Source organism: Epinephelus moara, chromosome 19 (genome assembly GCF_006386435.1).
Source record: "Epinephelus moara isolate mb chromosome 19, YSFRI_EMoa_1.0, whole genome shotgun sequence".
NCBI lineage: Eukaryota > Metazoa > Chordata > Actinopteri > Perciformes > Serranidae > Epinephelus > Epinephelus moara.
Window position 1 is genome coordinate 19,491,764 of NC_065524.1, and position 16,431 is coordinate 19,508,194.

Here is a 16,431-nt window from a genome sequence, read left to right on the forward strand (position 1 = left end):
CCCTTGCAGGACCCTGTGCTTAATATATGTAGTTTACTATCAAAGAAAAGCATCACATCCTTTCACAGAGGAAGCTGCAACAAACGGATGCTTAGCATTTTTGCCTGAGAGATGATGATTGCATTAGTATACACCTTGCAGACAGTCAGGCCATTCAAAGCTCTTTGACACAGCCACCCACCCACACCTCTGTCTTTCAGTTTCACTGAAACTGGGAACAGTGGAAACTGTATTCATTTTTAAACTGGACAAAAAGGCAAGAGCATTTCCAGTGAGTCTCACATTCCTATTCTCCTTCTTCTCAGTTAGTTTCTTAGTTTGAAGGCTGTTTAGTAAGCTAACAGCTACTGTTTACAGACCCGAAGGATGGTATGTATCCTGAGGATCAGCTGCCGAAGGGAAACTTTGGAGAAACAAGTTACTGTTTGCTAATTTGGTTCACTGCCTTAGCACAAACAATACATAAACAATCAAAGAGACAAAAATGTGCTGAGAGAAATGGGGCCTATCCATACACAGCAGATTTTTCTTTGTAAAACTATTGAAACTAGCTCAAGATCAACTTGCCTCATCTTGTTACTGTAGAAACACACCTTTGCTGTTTCATCTTACCATTAAGACTGCTTGTGCATGTTTTCATCTGCCTGCTGGTTCAAATGATTGACTTGAAACATGTTACTGTGTCTCTGTTACATCATTGTCACTTCAGTCATAAGTGGTCAGCGTTTATTCATTCAGCCACCTCTGAGGCAAATGTGATGAGGCCACACAGCGAGCACTGAACTGGACTGATACAAAGGTTTATCCAGTTGGACGTTTCTTGAGTTCACTCAACAAGCATTGATGACATTAGCTACATGCCAAAGAGCGCAATAAACTCTTCCTCTTGTCGCCACCCCTCTACCCTCTAAACATACTCAGAATATTTCATAACTGAGCACAGAGATGCCTACACTGTCACGTAGTTGTGTCTGCTGTCACAATGTCGGAACACCTGCAATGAAAGGCGAAGGTGAGAGGGTTTGCTTTTCCAGTATCTAGTTTGTCAGGTGTATTGTCTACCATGTGTGTCGGTTTATGGTTTTATTGGACTGTACTTAGTAATTTAGGTCAATGATTCATTATGTCTTCATTAGAAAACACTAGCACATACAAATGCATGACTGGGACAACAACAAAACACATAATGCCGTCTTTGTTTTCAGTCAGAATACCTGTTCCTGTGCTTTTCTCCAATGGACAAAGTAAGCAGTGTGACACAGCCATGGGAGGTTGCTCACATTATCTCTGTTCCATCACATTTCTATGGACATGCCAAGCCCAAAAATATTCTCTCAGCACTCTTTTCTTTCATCTATGGGTCCTATGAAGTGTAGACAAAATCACTGTTACTACTGAGATGAAAACTAAATCAACAAAGCTAATTAAACTACAAAAAAGGCTGAAGAGCTACTAGTCTTATTCATGGTTGAGGATTAAGGGATGTATTCTTTAAACTACGCATCTGTGAGTGTAATAAAGACACGGCAAAGGCCAATCAGCTTTACATCTGACCCACCGTGACTTCAGTTATATGAGGTCTCCAACCTTATACCATAATCTGCCCACTTGTCACAAACAGCTGTAAACCCAATATATTACCAAATGCACTCCCTGCGTTTGAAGGTTACATTGGGAACGCAATTTTCTCAGGCTTAAAATACACTCTCCAGAGTGGAACTGAGAGCGCCTTCAACAATAAAACCGGTTTGGCTGCAAAAGTTAAAGGGAAAATGCAACAAAACCACAAAAGTCACACTGACTGTAGCAGCTCCAGGCTGTATGTCAGGAAGACGCCACAGGTTACACTCTGGGATCTTCAGTTTCGAGCCCCAATGCAGGGAAACACTGCATGAAGCATTCGTGCCCATGGGAAAAAAAAAAACTGCAAATCCTTTAGCTAGTATCCCACTTAATCCAGAGCACTAGGGTCACAAGTAAGAAGGCTGGGCTTGTGTATCCCCACCTCACCAAGCATGTCAGTAATTCACACAGAGTAGCCCCTGCAGTCCTCCTACACGGATTCCATCAAGGAAAAATAGAGCGGTGATTACTTCAATCATCATATGATTCACAATGTGTGCGTCTGTCTGTGAGGGGTTTTAGTCCAAGTTCTGCTTGTTGTGACTGACTTGAAAGATGACTTCATGTACCTATGAATACAGCTCCACGGTGGATAGACGGTGTTTCATTGAATACTTGGAGTCGTTTGAGTCATTAATGAAGTAAAAATACCACATACTTGCTGGTTACAGCTTGTCCAGTGTCGGGATTTTGCTGCTTATGTCAGAATGAATTGCATATTGTTGGGTTTTAAATGGTTGGTCTGGACTAGAATTTGTTGGGCCACATCTCATGGCCTTCATCAGCAGACAGCATTTGTTTGATTTGTAGTGAAAAAAATAATTCCAGGATCAATGACGAACTTTCAACCTTTACATTACCCTTGAGTCAAACAGCTGTCTTATTTGAACAATGAATGCCTCAATCTACTTTAAAATCATTCCCACATTACTAATATTTCTCTTAATATATATCCAGAGGTGGAAGAAGTATTCAGATCATTTACTGAAGTAATAGTACTCATAACACGCTGCAAAAATACTGCACTACAACTAAAGGTTCTGCATTATCCTTACTTGAGTAAAGTATTATCAACAAAATGTGCTTAAAATATGAAAAATACAAGTAATTATTGTGCAGTAAAATGCTCCCTATCACAGTTTATAATTATTATTACTGTTGCATTCATGCATACGTTGCATGTTACTGCTGAAGATGTTTAAAGCTGTGCTAATTTTAACTCCTTTATATCGTGTTGGGTAGTTTAACCGGCAGCAATGCATCATATACTGTAGGATCATCATCATGGTAATCTGAAAAGGCTGTCAGAAAAAATGTAGAGGAATAAAATTATATTTGACTCTGAGGTGTGGTGGAGTAGAGGTATATATTCCCATCAAACTAAAAACAATTAAGTAAAGTACAAGTAACTTATATTTGTATTTAAGTACAGTTCTTGAGTAAATATACTTTCCTTTGACCACTGTTCATTTACCCACCTCCACCATGGAGTAAATATTGTACTAGAGCACCATTACTCATGCCTCTTAATGTTTATCAGGGCAGTGAGTCATAAAGATTGTGACCTTACATTTTATCAATATTGTTTAACTCCCTGAAAGAATGGGGTGTTAAATGTTCTCTGCATGCAGTCATGGCTGTGTGTCATGCAGAAAGCATCAGGGTTTAGAGACAAAGGGTCATGGGTACTTCTGGCCTCAGCACGGGATTACCTGCCCTAACAGGTTTGACATATCAAACACAATGTCAGGGCTTTTGCAGCCGCCATGAATGCAACAGGCACCTGGGGCTGAAATAAAAATGTTTTATGATCAAACCCCAGACTGTGACACATGCGTGTAGTTAACCTGTAGTGCGGGGGAAATTTCCACCTACACAGGGTGCCTGCCTTGCTGATCTTGCGTAATTATTGTCCCCAGGTCCCACCAGACTCTCACGGGATGCCTGATCATCAGCTCAGTTAGCAGCTCTGTGTCACAACCACTTTAACCGGAGGGACGCATTTCATGTTGCCAAAAATAAGCTAACGTTACCCTGCCCCTGAACCTGCCATTAACATTAGTGAGCGGAAGCGGTTTTCTGCTTACCTTGGGCAAGTCTCGGAGTTGGTTGGCATCCAGCAGCAGCTCCTCCAAACTCCGTCCGTAGCGGTAAATCTCATCGGGCACATACAACAGGGAGCAGTGGCGTTTATCGATCATCTCAACATGACGGTTGCACCGCCACAGGGGTATACAGTGAAACATCACGGGGGAGGTTAAATCTCAGACCCGTGCGATAAACAAACAGAGGGGAGGACGGGGGGATGCAACAGATTGCTTCGGCGGGACCGTCCTGGACTAAATACACCGTCAAACACAAGTGAAGCGGAACTCACAGGCAGGTAAACACCGAAACTCCAACTGAAAGTGAGTCGCGTTTCACCGAGCTAACGTTCGGCAGCTCGCGACGAACATGGGAATTATTCTCCGTCGTTGTCTCACTTTGGTTAGTTTGTAGGCACCTGTTTTTTTCTCCGCTCGGTTCCTCGTCACACGTCGACCTCCGCCGCTTCAAAACGCCCTCTTTTTACCGTATATAACCCAGGCTACATCTCCGAGTGGAAGAGGGTGGCATTCTCGGTTTTTCGTCTCGTCCCGGAGTTAATTTCCTCTCCCGTCCAGTTTCTGACCCGGAACATTCACTCCCTCATTCCAATCCTACGTCATCAGTCCTGGCTGCTCCTCCCTCCGGTCCCTCCTCTGGATAGTCCCGTCCCGCACAGGGCCGCTCTGACGGGACACAGAGGACCGGCAATAGCCCCGAGGGCCCCCCCGGGCTGAGGGGGAGGACACCCAGATTAAAAAAGAATTTAAAAAAATCTGCACCTCAAGTGTATTAAAATATTTGAAGCACAGCTGTAGTAAAATCTACTTTATAAACTTTATCTAACCCTTTTATCCAATTATTTCTACCTCAGTCAAGAGTTTTTCCTGAATGTTTTTATTCCTCTTTAAACATGAAAAAAGATTTTTGAAGTTCATTTTTTTAAACATACATTTTCAAGGAGTTTTTCCACATGTCTGCCCAGGTGGACAGCTTGCATTTAAGTTTTCAACCTAAGAAATATTATGCATTAACAAAACTGTTTTCACAACAGATGCTCAAATTACAGTGCAAAAACAGTTCCCAAAATGTGTCAGGTTTTCATTTGTGCATTATTATAAAAAGTTAAAGTAAAAGGACAAAGATATATATCCAAAAACAGAAGACAGGGGAGAGAAAAAACCCACACACATACACAAAGAAAAAAATATTTAAATTAAACATAAGGATACTATTCCTTAAATATATACAATGAGGATGAACTTAAACTAAATCTTAGGACATTTTTACATACAAACATATATTAATAAATTCACAAATTGATTATTTAAATGTGTTTTAATGCTGTTAAACAGTGTGTTCGCATGATTTAATATATTCTAATACTGGTCTGTTCAATGTAATGCAAAAGCATTTAATCTTGCTCCTGACTCCTCAGCTTCTCCCCTCTGTCTTTCCAATCCTCCCTCCTAGCCCCTCCTGAAATAAAATATTATTTCTGTTACAAAAAAAATGTAAATTACATTCTATTAACATTAATAAATTGATTTACAGCCCAAAAAAGTCACTGAAGATGAAGTGTTTTCATGAACATCAAAGTTGCAGTAATTAAAGTTAATTGTATTTGAAATATAGCCAGCTATGCATGATGTCGACTTTAGTGGACAGATGATTCATCGCAATTTCCTCCCACAATAAAATCATTACTTGGACATTGTAACAACTGTATGATGTTACCTGATTTTACCAGATTTTGTTAACCTGCAAGAGTCTCCTATTATAGAAGGACTGGCAAGATATTCTTGAGCTGCACATTTCTTGCAATCATGTCAGCCATCTTGATTTTAAGAGATTTGTGTTGCACTTACAACACCTGGCCAGTAGGTGGCACTGTATAGCATGGTGCACTGGGGTTCATTGTAGTGGCTCAAATGCAACTGTAGCATCAAAATCTATTCATATACAAGAAAATGGCTTTTAAACAGCTGTCCGCTGTAATGACCACTATGTGTTAGAGGGTTATGATCCAGTGGCACCAGGGTCTTCAACAATTGGTTTGCGACCCCTAGGGGGTCCTCAGTGTTACTGCAGGGAGGCCACCAAATTACTGCTTGATGACTTGTTTGTTTTTATTCTATTTATTTTTTAACATTAAAATGTCTCAGAAAATACACATTAACATGAATCCAACACATTATTAGCAAAGATAAAGACCCATTTAATTTACAGTACACAATATTGATTATAGGCTTTCTGTTTACCATGAATCCCGGTGAAATCATTTAAGATAACTGTGCAGCACTTTTTTATTTCCACCTTGCACTACCTATCCATCATGGCAACATGAGCTATTTAGCTAAAAGTTACATACTACTGAAACATATTTGCCAATATAGCTGTGTACGGACATGCTTGTGAGCCACCATGGAATGTTTTGTAACTTTGAGACTGACACACCGTCTACCTCAGAAACCAAAAGGTAAAGTGCAGAGGGTGAGGCTAACCCACATAGCCATGCTACAACTGTTGCTGACTCATCAGCTACTGGTGAGGGCAAACAAGAGAGGAAAATATGCAGAGATGTGCAGCCCAGTTTTGTACAATACATTTAGTAGGGGGTCCCCGCTCCATTTCTCTTTCAGCTAACAGGTACATGGCCTCAAAAACATTGAAGACCCCTGCAGTAGCACATTTGAAACTGAACATGGGGAAGACCAGGTTTGTTGCCACAGCTATCTTCTGGTCCTTAGAAGGTCACATAAATACCTGCACTCATCTACTATGGTAAAACATCCGAATGTCACTAACTTTTTTTGGTTAGGGGGACTTTTCTGTTTTATAGCAAAAATGCACAACATGACTCCACAAAATACATAATTTTAGAAAACATCTGTTTACATTACAACATATTTATTTGAGACCATAACCGTTCATTTGCTGCTGGTTAACATAAATTATGTCAAAGAAATGTGGCAGAGAGTGAAAAGTGTACAATTATAGAGAAGTAGTCGTTGGCAATGAAAGTTATAGGCTCCCTCCAACAACGCTAATTACATAGGCCCTATATATTAAAAGGAAAAAGAAGATCAGACAAATAAAAACCAATGAGAATCTAAACTTATAATAGTGCGAGTTAAAATCAGGGATAAAATATAACATAGAATACAGAGTAAGAAATATAAATCAGACAGTCATTGCAGTAATAAACAGAACGTAAAGAGGAATGTAGTAAATGTGAATATGCATAGGTCAGTGATGAATATAAATATATGCAGCCCATACACAGGCAAGAGAAGACAAATTTGTTTATATAGCATATTTCATTTCATTTCATTTATTTTATTTGTGATTCAAAACCATGATTACATGGTGCAGATAACATAACATAACACACAAGATTATCAATACGCTGGCACACAGCATGGCTAAAATACAACAAATGTTCCTTAAACAAAGACAGTATATCCTTCAAAAAAGCACCTAGTTTACAAATAACTTATGGCAGATCCAAGGGAACAAAACATGCTTTACAGATTACACAGGTAAAAGCACAAGAAACCTATGATGAAAACAAGCAAAAGCACACCAAATAAAACAAACAAATGAATTTGATTTAAAAGAAAAGAAGTCTGCGAGGATCATACTGGGTCAGCAGATCTGACAAGCACCATGGACCTAAACAATTCAGTGATTAATGGACAAGTAATACAATTTTGCATAGCCTTTTTTGTCCTCGTTATATCATTCTGGATCAGCTGAAGTTGTTTGACTGCTGCCTTAAACAGACCTGTGAACACCTACTGCAGTAGTCCAGCCTGCTGGAGATGAGAGCATGTACAAGTTTCTTTAGATCATGTTTTGACATCAAGTCTGAGATGTGTATTGACTTAATGTAGCAATACAAAGGTGTAAACAGTTCGTAAAATAGTTTATAGAAGTGTCAGGTGATGAGTTCAGGAGCTTTTGTGACCTGCAGGATGAAGCTGTCCCTGAGCCTGGTGGTGCAGGGCCGGATGCGGCGGCACTGTCTGCCAGACGGCAGCAGGCCAAACAGTTTGTGGCCGGGGTGACTGAGGTCTTGGATAATCCTTTTGGCTTTCTTCAGTCTCCGCTGGGTGTAGAGGTCCTCCACTGATGGCAGCTCTGTCCTGATGTGCTGGCCATTTTTCACCCCCCTCAGTAGAGCCTTATGGTTGAGGGCAGTGCAACTGTCATACCAGGTGGTGATGCAGCCGGTCAGGATCTAATTTTACTACACCTGAGTATTAAGTACATCTTGCTGATAATACGCCAGTACTTTTATTTCAGATTTCGAATGCAGAACTTGTAATTGAGTATTTCTATACTGTGTACTACTATAACATCTCAATATTTCTTCCATCACTGGAAAGTGTGTTATTTATTTATTGTAGCCCTGATCTGTGGTTAATTATAATCAGGAACTTGATTTAAAAAATTAGTATGTTATCAACTGCAATTTTGTTTTTGTCTGTTTTGTCTGTCTGCTCAGAAGCCCAAAGGCAAAAATGAGCTGCTTATCATTTGTCATTCCTCCGCCTCTATTTGCATTTTGTACAGTATTTCTAAGACAAATATTACATGGCCCTGGGTAATATGATTAAGTTAAGCACTAATTTAGGAATATGCACCATGTAAACACAATGTCAGCTGACATAAAGCTACATTTGGACACAAGGACCTTCTTTAAGATAGGATCTCAGATCAGGTACTAAAGCAGGACCCACATTAAATCCCTCACCATGCCTGTTGATACTGATCTAAAGTAATGTTGTGTGTTCCTGAACAAAATTCAATTAAAGATATATGGTGTACCACAAACCAGCTGCTGCACAGTGAACCTGAGGCTTGTGGGGCCCCTGGGTATTCGCGACAGTTTGCTCAGTTGGTAATTTATCCCTGCTAACATGAATGCCTGTAAGCCCTCAGTAGCTTTGTGTCCAATATGTGATCAGTAAAGTGTGAGTGAGTGTGAAAGTCTCTCTACATTGATACAACACATCCTGTATGAGTCATAATTCAGCCTTCTACACACAGAGCATGACAGATGTTGCCTTCATTTAAGTTCATAAATGAAAATAAACACCATCCTCTTGTGATCCTGTCACATCCTTGATGGTGTTTTCCTCTCTCCTCTTTTCTAGGTCAGAGGTGAAGGTCAGCTCCAGCCCTCTGGTCTGAGGTCCCCTTGTGGTCGGATAGCATCACTGACCATCACCACTGACTTAGAGGGGCTTCAGCTTGGATGTAAGCCAATACCCCTCCATCTCTTTTAGACATTTAGAGTTTTAGTAATTGATAAAATTATAGTTTTTAAATTCCCAATCTGTTTTTTAAAGATCAATAAGTATGTATCTTTGTTGCCCTGTATAAACAGGTTCAAGAGACTCTCACAACCGTCAGATCCTTTTTTTTACCTTCAGTGCCTTCAAAAAGTCACCATTTTAAAACATGTAAGCAATAAGAGACATTCACAAGCCCCTGAAAAACAGCAGCTCACCTCAAGCCAATGAATTGCATGAAGATGGATTACTAATGCAATCTTAGCAGGCTGCCACAGGTGGTGCTGAAGGCTGCAGCAGTTTCTCCGCCTTCTGTCCAATATCTCAAACAGTTGTTGTCCAAAAGAACAAAAATAGACAAGGAAGGGTCCTTGAGAAGCAGCAGCCAGCAGATGCCTTCCCCCAGGAAAGACAACAACATCACAGGGATAGAGAACTGCTTTCTTTTCATTATGTGGAACAATTTGTTGACATGTTTTCAGGATTGTTTGGCTCAAAAGCAGGTGGATGAGAACAAAATATCCGTAAATGTTTTCATTTAAAAAATTCTCTTGTGAGGATGAATGTTACCAGTCGTAGCACTTACAATATTTTCATTGTTTCACTTTGATTTTTTTCAATCTACTGTTAAAAGATGTACGAGGAATATTATCAAAAATACACTGATACTAATTGAACCTGAAATTGTAGGTGTAGTAAAGAGTTGTTTGTAGACAAATTCAAAACAGAAAAAATAAATTTCTCTATACATCCTCTAGAGGGAGCCATACCCCATTAAATAACCCACCGAAAGCCATTGTTATGCTCCAACAGGCTAAAAAGACAAAACATCAAATGACATAAATTTGCTCTTTTCATCCTCCATTTAATAGTGAAGACAAGTCACAGTTACAGAGAAAAAAATATGCCTGTATATTTAGAAAAACAACGCAGAGTAATCAAAGGTGAACAAAGTTAATGAATGACAGAGTGCACTTTCCCCACATCCACACACTGTAAATATCAAGATCATATAAGAGCATTCATCTGCGTCCCAGCTGCTTCTTAAACGCCTTTAAGGACTTTGCCATCATTGGAGCGACTCCTGTGTGAACAAGAGGGGGGAAAATAGGTGTATGGTGAAATAAAATGTCAGACATCAGGATAATATAAGTTAGAGCTGACTGGATAAAAAATAAATCAGGAAAAAACCCTAAGAATTATCTGAACAGGCCAGTTCGACAACATTTAATCTCTAATATTCTTTCATCAGCTCACTTGTTTTTTTGCGAGGGTCTTGTGTATTGCTCGAACTGGTGCTGCTGGACCTGCTGGGCTCATTACAACTGGGCCTCGGTCTGTTGTCCTGAACCTTGACACTGATGATTGGAAAGATAAAAGCACAGTGCATAATTCAATCAACAGAATGCATGCAAAATTAGAAGATGAATCAGTCTACATCCAGATGTCAGTGTTTTACAAGTCAGCATAACACCTCTATGTTGCAAAAGTTAACAGAAGGAACTAAGGCCATCTCTAACCGGAATAAAACCAGTTTATCCAGCATGTGGCTCCAATTCCTATTTGGCAGGAAAAGCATGACATCCGCGGTTATCTCATGAGTGTCTGACAGGTTACGACCCTGCTAAGCTGCCGTCGTTGAGTGATCACTTTGTAGTTAAGGGCTTTTATGTGGAAGAGGAGCAGAGCACAAGGCTGACCAGGTGTTCGTGTTTTACCAAAAGCAAATGTGCAACAATGCCGCAGTATGGCTCTTATAATCTTTGGTTCTAATCTAAAACAGAAGCTCACAAGTCCTCACACATCACAAAACCAGTGTAGACATTTGTGTATATTCAGGATGCTGAACCCACCTGCACCTGAGCTGAGGCTGCTGAACAGCAGTTCCGTGAATTTCCTGCTGAATTCGCACATCTCTCGGTGGCTTGGCAACAGTGTGAATAAATGCCATCTTCACCTGCCGACCTAAAAAAAAAAAAAAAAAAAAGGTGTCACAGTGTATAGAACATTAGGACTAAACTGTTTTTTTCTACAGTATAAAATGTATATAAAACATTCACTTTTATCATGTTCAACTCTTCTAATAAGGATTTTGATTAGACAGTGATCAAGATTAATCTCTTACAGTCTCAGTCTACAGCACACACCTTGGGGTTTTCTAGAATGTGCCGAGACAATGCTTTTTGTCAGACTCTTGAGTTTCATTTCCCTCTCCTCAGACAGCCTGATGTACATCTCTTTCCATGATTCATACTCCTGAAGTTTTGAGTCTTTAAAGTCCCTCTGACAATGTTTCCCCCATAAGTGGTCTGTCTCTCCAATGTAGATCTGTGGAAGCAAACAACAAACATAATAACTCCTCTAATCTTTACCCAAGATCTACAAAGTCTGCAAAGCATGTAAAAAATGTATCTCAGGATAAAGTTACACACACTGAGTGGCCACTGGAGAAAAACCTGCTGATTGAAGCCATTAAAGGGTAACTGGTATTTCTCAACCTGGACCTATGTCAGGTTGGGAGCGACATTTTTTTAAAACTGGTCCAGTGTTGAGCCACAGGGCTGCAGCGTAACCACCCAGGGCAATACGCATTGTCAGTGTACGTCCACTAAAGTGTTTATTTGCCACTGACACACTCAGATTTTTATCCTAAGTGTCAGACAACATTATGGAAAGAATCTCTACAGAGACTGACCTTTTTGTTGAACAGTAAGATCCTTTTTTAACCGGAAACAGCCACAAAATTGCAAATGCTAAACCCACCAGACTCCATTTAAATAAACAGTGATTTTAGCGTGTACAGAGCCGGCATATTTTCACGTCTAACTGAGTGAATGAAGGGATTATTTCAATGAAACCAGAGTTGGTGATTGTTGGAACAGTGGGAAGACAAAACAAAGCTGCTTTTGTGAGTTTTATTTTGTTTCTGTCGACTTTAAATGAAGTGTGTTTTACGATGATAAAATTACTGTTATTTTAAATGGAATCTGGTGGTTATGGCGATAGCAACTTCAGGACTGTTTCTGGTTAAAACAAAAAGGATCTTACTCTTTAGCAAAAAGGTTGACCACTGTAGGGATTCTTCCGTAATGTTGTCAGACACTAAGAGTAACAATCTGAGCCTGTAAGTGGCAAAAAAAAAATTAACAGAGTTGCACTTTAACGGCCTTCAAATCTGGCACATCTCAGCATATAAAGTGTGGCAATGTTGTCAAAGGTTAATGTTCAACTAAACATTATTATAAAAGATTTTCCATTGACATTTTCCAACTTTGCACACAAGATATCTAAAAGAAAAATTTACTGATTACATTCATGCTCCCAAGGGGCTACACCCTGTAGATTTAACGACCTAATGGCTTTTCCTTTGAATGAAAATATAGTTGTAACATTGACAAATGGGGGATCAAATGCAGTGCCAGACAGGTGTACCTAATAAACTGACCACTGAGAATGTGTCCGTGCTCAATCTATTCATATTCACATTCTTACTGGGTTGAATTCTTCAATGCGCAGCAGCTGCTCCGGTGTACACCTCTCCAACACCGGTTCGAGGATTTCAAACGGGACTCCGCCAGTTTCATAAAGCACTGAGGAGAGATCCCTGCAACCTAAATATGAATCCAACAAACTGACGGACTGATCAGCAAAAACCTGCCCTGGGGGGCTTTACTCACAGTTAATGTTATTCTGGAGGGTGCGGATACACTGTTGGTGCAAGCTCATCATGGTTGGGAGGAACACGGTCTTGGCTCCAGAGTACACTTGCATCTTTTTGTTCAGTCGTTGACCAGTGAAGACTCCAAAGTCCTCGGAGACGTCACATAAATCTGACTCTTTCTCAACTATAAGACAAAAGGAGAAGATTGTTTTTTTTTTTTAAGAATGAAATAAGCAATCTGAAAACACAGCTGTATGTGTTATAAATACCTTTCCTCTCAAAGTAGTCCACACTGAATGGTGAGTCAAATTCTGGCAGAGCAGCAGGTAAAGGGATGGTAAATGGAATCAGGTCCATTACAGACTGCTTGAACTTCTGAAATATGAAGGATTGTTGGTTAACATTAATCAATCATGAGCTGCACTCTGAAAGCTAAACTTTTAGATTGTCAAGCATACCTTTGTTGGAGAGGTAACATTTATAGACCTCACGGGGGATCTGAAAGGTTTAACGCCATGATCTTTTGTTGCTTCCTCTTTTACAGTCTTGATTGTTTTGGGAGGTTTCCTCACTGCAGATCTTTCTTTTCTCTTGACAACATTCACGTCATAGTTCAAGTACGATTCAAAAGACAAGGAGGGCCCCTCGGAGTCACTTTGTACATCTGTGTGCTTTATTTTGGCCTTTTTGTTTTTTGGATGCCCGTCTTTTTCAGATTCCTCTTTGTATTTTGGAGTGCCGTGCTTCTCTTTACTTGATTTTTTCCTTTTTTTGTTTTCGGCTTCTGAGCTCCTTTCTGAAGATCTGTCATCTCTGACACCTGCAAGCTTTGATGTCTCAGAGTGTTTGTCACAGGACTCAAATGAAAACGATTCTTTTGGTTTCTTATGAGACCCTTTTTCCGACACAAATCCTCCACTATCAGAGCTGCCTTTCAGTGTTTCCTTGGAGTCAGAGCTGGATTTCTGACGAGTGTCCTCTGAGTTTTTGTTTCCAAGCAAAATATGTCCTGATTTTCTGTTACTCTCATCACTTTTCTTTTTCTTGGAGACAAATGAATTGTCCGTTTGATCATCTTGGATGTGAATGTTCTTTTTCCAGACGTCATCCTGGTTTTCTTGGCAACTTTTGTCTTGATTTTCATTCTGGTGCTTGTGTCTTTTCTCTTCCTCACATTGTTTCTCTGAACCGGCTTTTCTAATCCCGGTTTTGAAGAGAGCCTCGTCTGAACAATTCTGACTCTTAGATGTCAAGCAATTATTGTTTGAATCCTCCGCTGTCAAACTTCCATTATTAGGACAGTTTTGGCCGTCCAGTTTGTCTTTAACAGACAAACTCTCTGATGTATCCCCATCCTCTGTGTGGCTGCATCAAGGAAAAAATCAAAATTAAGATGTGAACACATAACAATCACACTGTTTAAAAAACAAAAATGCCACATTTACATCACCTTGTGGATTCCTTAGGGACCAGTCTTTTCCAACCCCTAACTAGCGACTTTGCCAATTCTCCAGCCTGTTCATGTTTGCGCAAGGAGTTAACCGTTTTGCCAATTCCAGTTTCCTAATTTATATGCAGATGCATGTCAGCACAGTCAAAAAAATAAAACTTAATCAAACTCCATATGCAAATATATCAACACAAAATCTCAACAGAGACTCACAGCAAGAATGTCTAATGTGATATCCAGATCCTTGAGTTTCTGCAAAATCTTTACAACCTGGAAACAGAGCAATAAACACATTATTGTAACAGTACTGAAACATGATTTTAATGCATGTTTAGGACACAAATGTGAAGTAAACTGAGGAAAAACCTGACATGCCAAATATGGTCATCCTAGTTTGGGATCACCACAGTTGCTGATTGTGCATTCAGAGCAGGAGCTATGTATGGGAACCACACACCCACTTAGGCTGCTCCGTTTACCGTGGACTATAAATGGATGAAAGCTGCTGGCTGTTGTAAAGTCTCCCTATATAACTGAATCATTTATCATGTTGTGCTTTAACATTTTAATTTGATTTGAATGCATTTAAACTTAAATCTAATTTAAACATCGGGCAATTTATAAGTCAATCTATGCGTAAAAACGACTCATCGCCTGCGGAGCGCCCCACTCCACTCCACCTCCACTGGTGATGGACAGCAGCCATAAGTTGAACAACTGGAGAAGGTGCCAATTTTAGCAGCAAAGCGCCTCCCATTTAAACAACCTGACCCCACAGAGGACTGCTTAAAATGCAGCGTGGTGGGAGCGCACATGTCACTGACTGAGACAGCTCTCAATCAGCCGGTTTCCACACATTAACGCGGACACAAGATGAGCGTAAAGACGCAGGGAATATTTTACAGCTGACAGATCTGACATTGTGCATTTAGCATCATTCAATTTGTTTGTTTAGCCAGTACAAATCTAAAAGTAAAAGAATTTCTTAAAAACTAATGAAACTGCAGTAATGTCTTGGAGCAATTATTGGCTGTATCATCACATAGCTACACACCGGAAACGGGAAAATACTACAAACAATTTAGCCCTGCTCTGTTTATTGTGCGCACTCATCCCAGAAGTATATAAAGATTGTATCTACCGAGGCAGACTCTGCTATGTCTGCCAGCTGAAGTTTGAACCGCATGACTTTCTTCACCACATCAGAGCTGCTGGCCATCACGGTGACTCACGTGCAACCGTCTACACACACCGGGCAGCGCGCGCCCATTGATGACACTATTATAATGGGCGGAACCGATGGCAGAGATGATGTTGTTCTACGGTGTAGAAACAATTAAGCATGTGTCAATAAATATATATTATGACAGAATATACTGTGACAAAAATAGGTAAAATTAATGTAATTAAGAAAGTAAATTACCTTTCTGAAATTTCCCCCACAAGCCTTCTTGGCACATGCTGGCCCCTTTTTGGCAACTACTGTCCATTTGAAAGGACATATTGGACTGATAAAAGACATGGAAGGTGTAGTTGAGGGTATACCCACTTATTTTTCGGGCCATTTATATTATACCCATCTATCAGTGAAAAAGCCACTGGAATAAATAGAAACCCACACCCACTTTCTCCTCTGTATCCTATTCATCTACCACCACACCACTGGTTTAACTAAACATATATATGATTTATGATCATGACTCTTAGGACTCTGCTGATGGCATATTTCAGAATTTGTACACTTTTTCAGGTTTGAGCCAAGAAACCAATCACGCAATATGAGCCGGACACAGATGGTGGGGTCACTCTTGTGTGTCTCCTTGAACTTTTGTCCTCTGCACCAAGGGTGTAACTTTGGTTTGAGAAGTGAAGGGGGCACCATAAAACAGGGGGTCTTGGGGTCCTCCCCCACAAAAAAATGTGGTTTGAATCCCCTTTTTCTGCATTTTTACATACATGTATGGACTACAGTATCCACTACAAAATCTGGGAAATTGTTGAGTGGCTCATTAGGCTAAATTCTGCCAGAGTGGTTCTAGATATGATAAATACACTACTCCTCTGTGGCATTTTTTGGAGCATATCGGAGCAAAATCAGCAGCTTAATTCACATTCTCAGTCAGAAACTGATGGCTGGCCAAGCAGTAGCCTTCGATTTCTTTTGTGGTTGAAAAAATATATGCGTTTTTTTCAAACTGGAGGGCCACAAACGGGATCCCCAGTAGGAACTACAACTCACCTCACCTTTTAGCAAACACATTATTAAATGTGTTGATAATGAAGTGGTGCTCAAGTCTTGTAAGCATCGTCTG

General features: G+C 40.1%; 2 protein-coding genes across 3 annotated transcripts in view; both read right to left on the reverse strand.

The window, feature by feature from the left end:
- The window catches only part of lrrc1 (leucine rich repeat containing 1), a 16,786-nt gene extending 12,962 nt beyond the window's left edge, over nt 1-3,824 (reverse strand). Inside the window, exon 1 of the mRNA XM_050071830.1 lies at nt 3,711-3,824. Within this exon, the coding sequence (XP_049927787.1) occupies nt 3,711-3,824 (114 nt within the window). The remainder of the gene's footprint in view (nt 1-3,710) is intronic.
- A 6,038-nt stretch (nt 3,825-9,862) lies between these two features.
- eloal (elongin A, like) lies at nt 9,863-15,550 on the reverse strand. Of its 2 annotated transcripts, none has more exons than XM_050071432.1 (11): nt 15,261-15,550; nt 14,333-14,389; nt 14,120-14,184; nt 13,128-14,034; nt 12,939-13,044; nt 12,686-12,853; nt 12,501-12,598; nt 11,156-11,336; nt 10,862-10,973; nt 10,266-10,366; nt 9,863-10,092 (listed from the first exon to the last, which is right to left on the reverse strand). In XM_050071432.1, the coding sequence occupies exons 1-11, from the start codon at nt 15,336-15,338 to the stop codon at nt 10,031-10,033; spliced, it is 1,935 nt and encodes a 644-aa protein (XP_049927389.1). In that variant the 5' UTR covers nt 15,339-15,550; the 3' UTR covers nt 9,863-10,030. The 2 variants fall into 2 exon arrangements, with proteins under 2 accessions (XP_049927389.1, XP_049927388.1); XM_050071431.1 differs by having other exon boundaries at nt 14,120-14,232.
- Between the last annotated feature and the right edge of the window lie 881 nt (nt 15,551-16,431).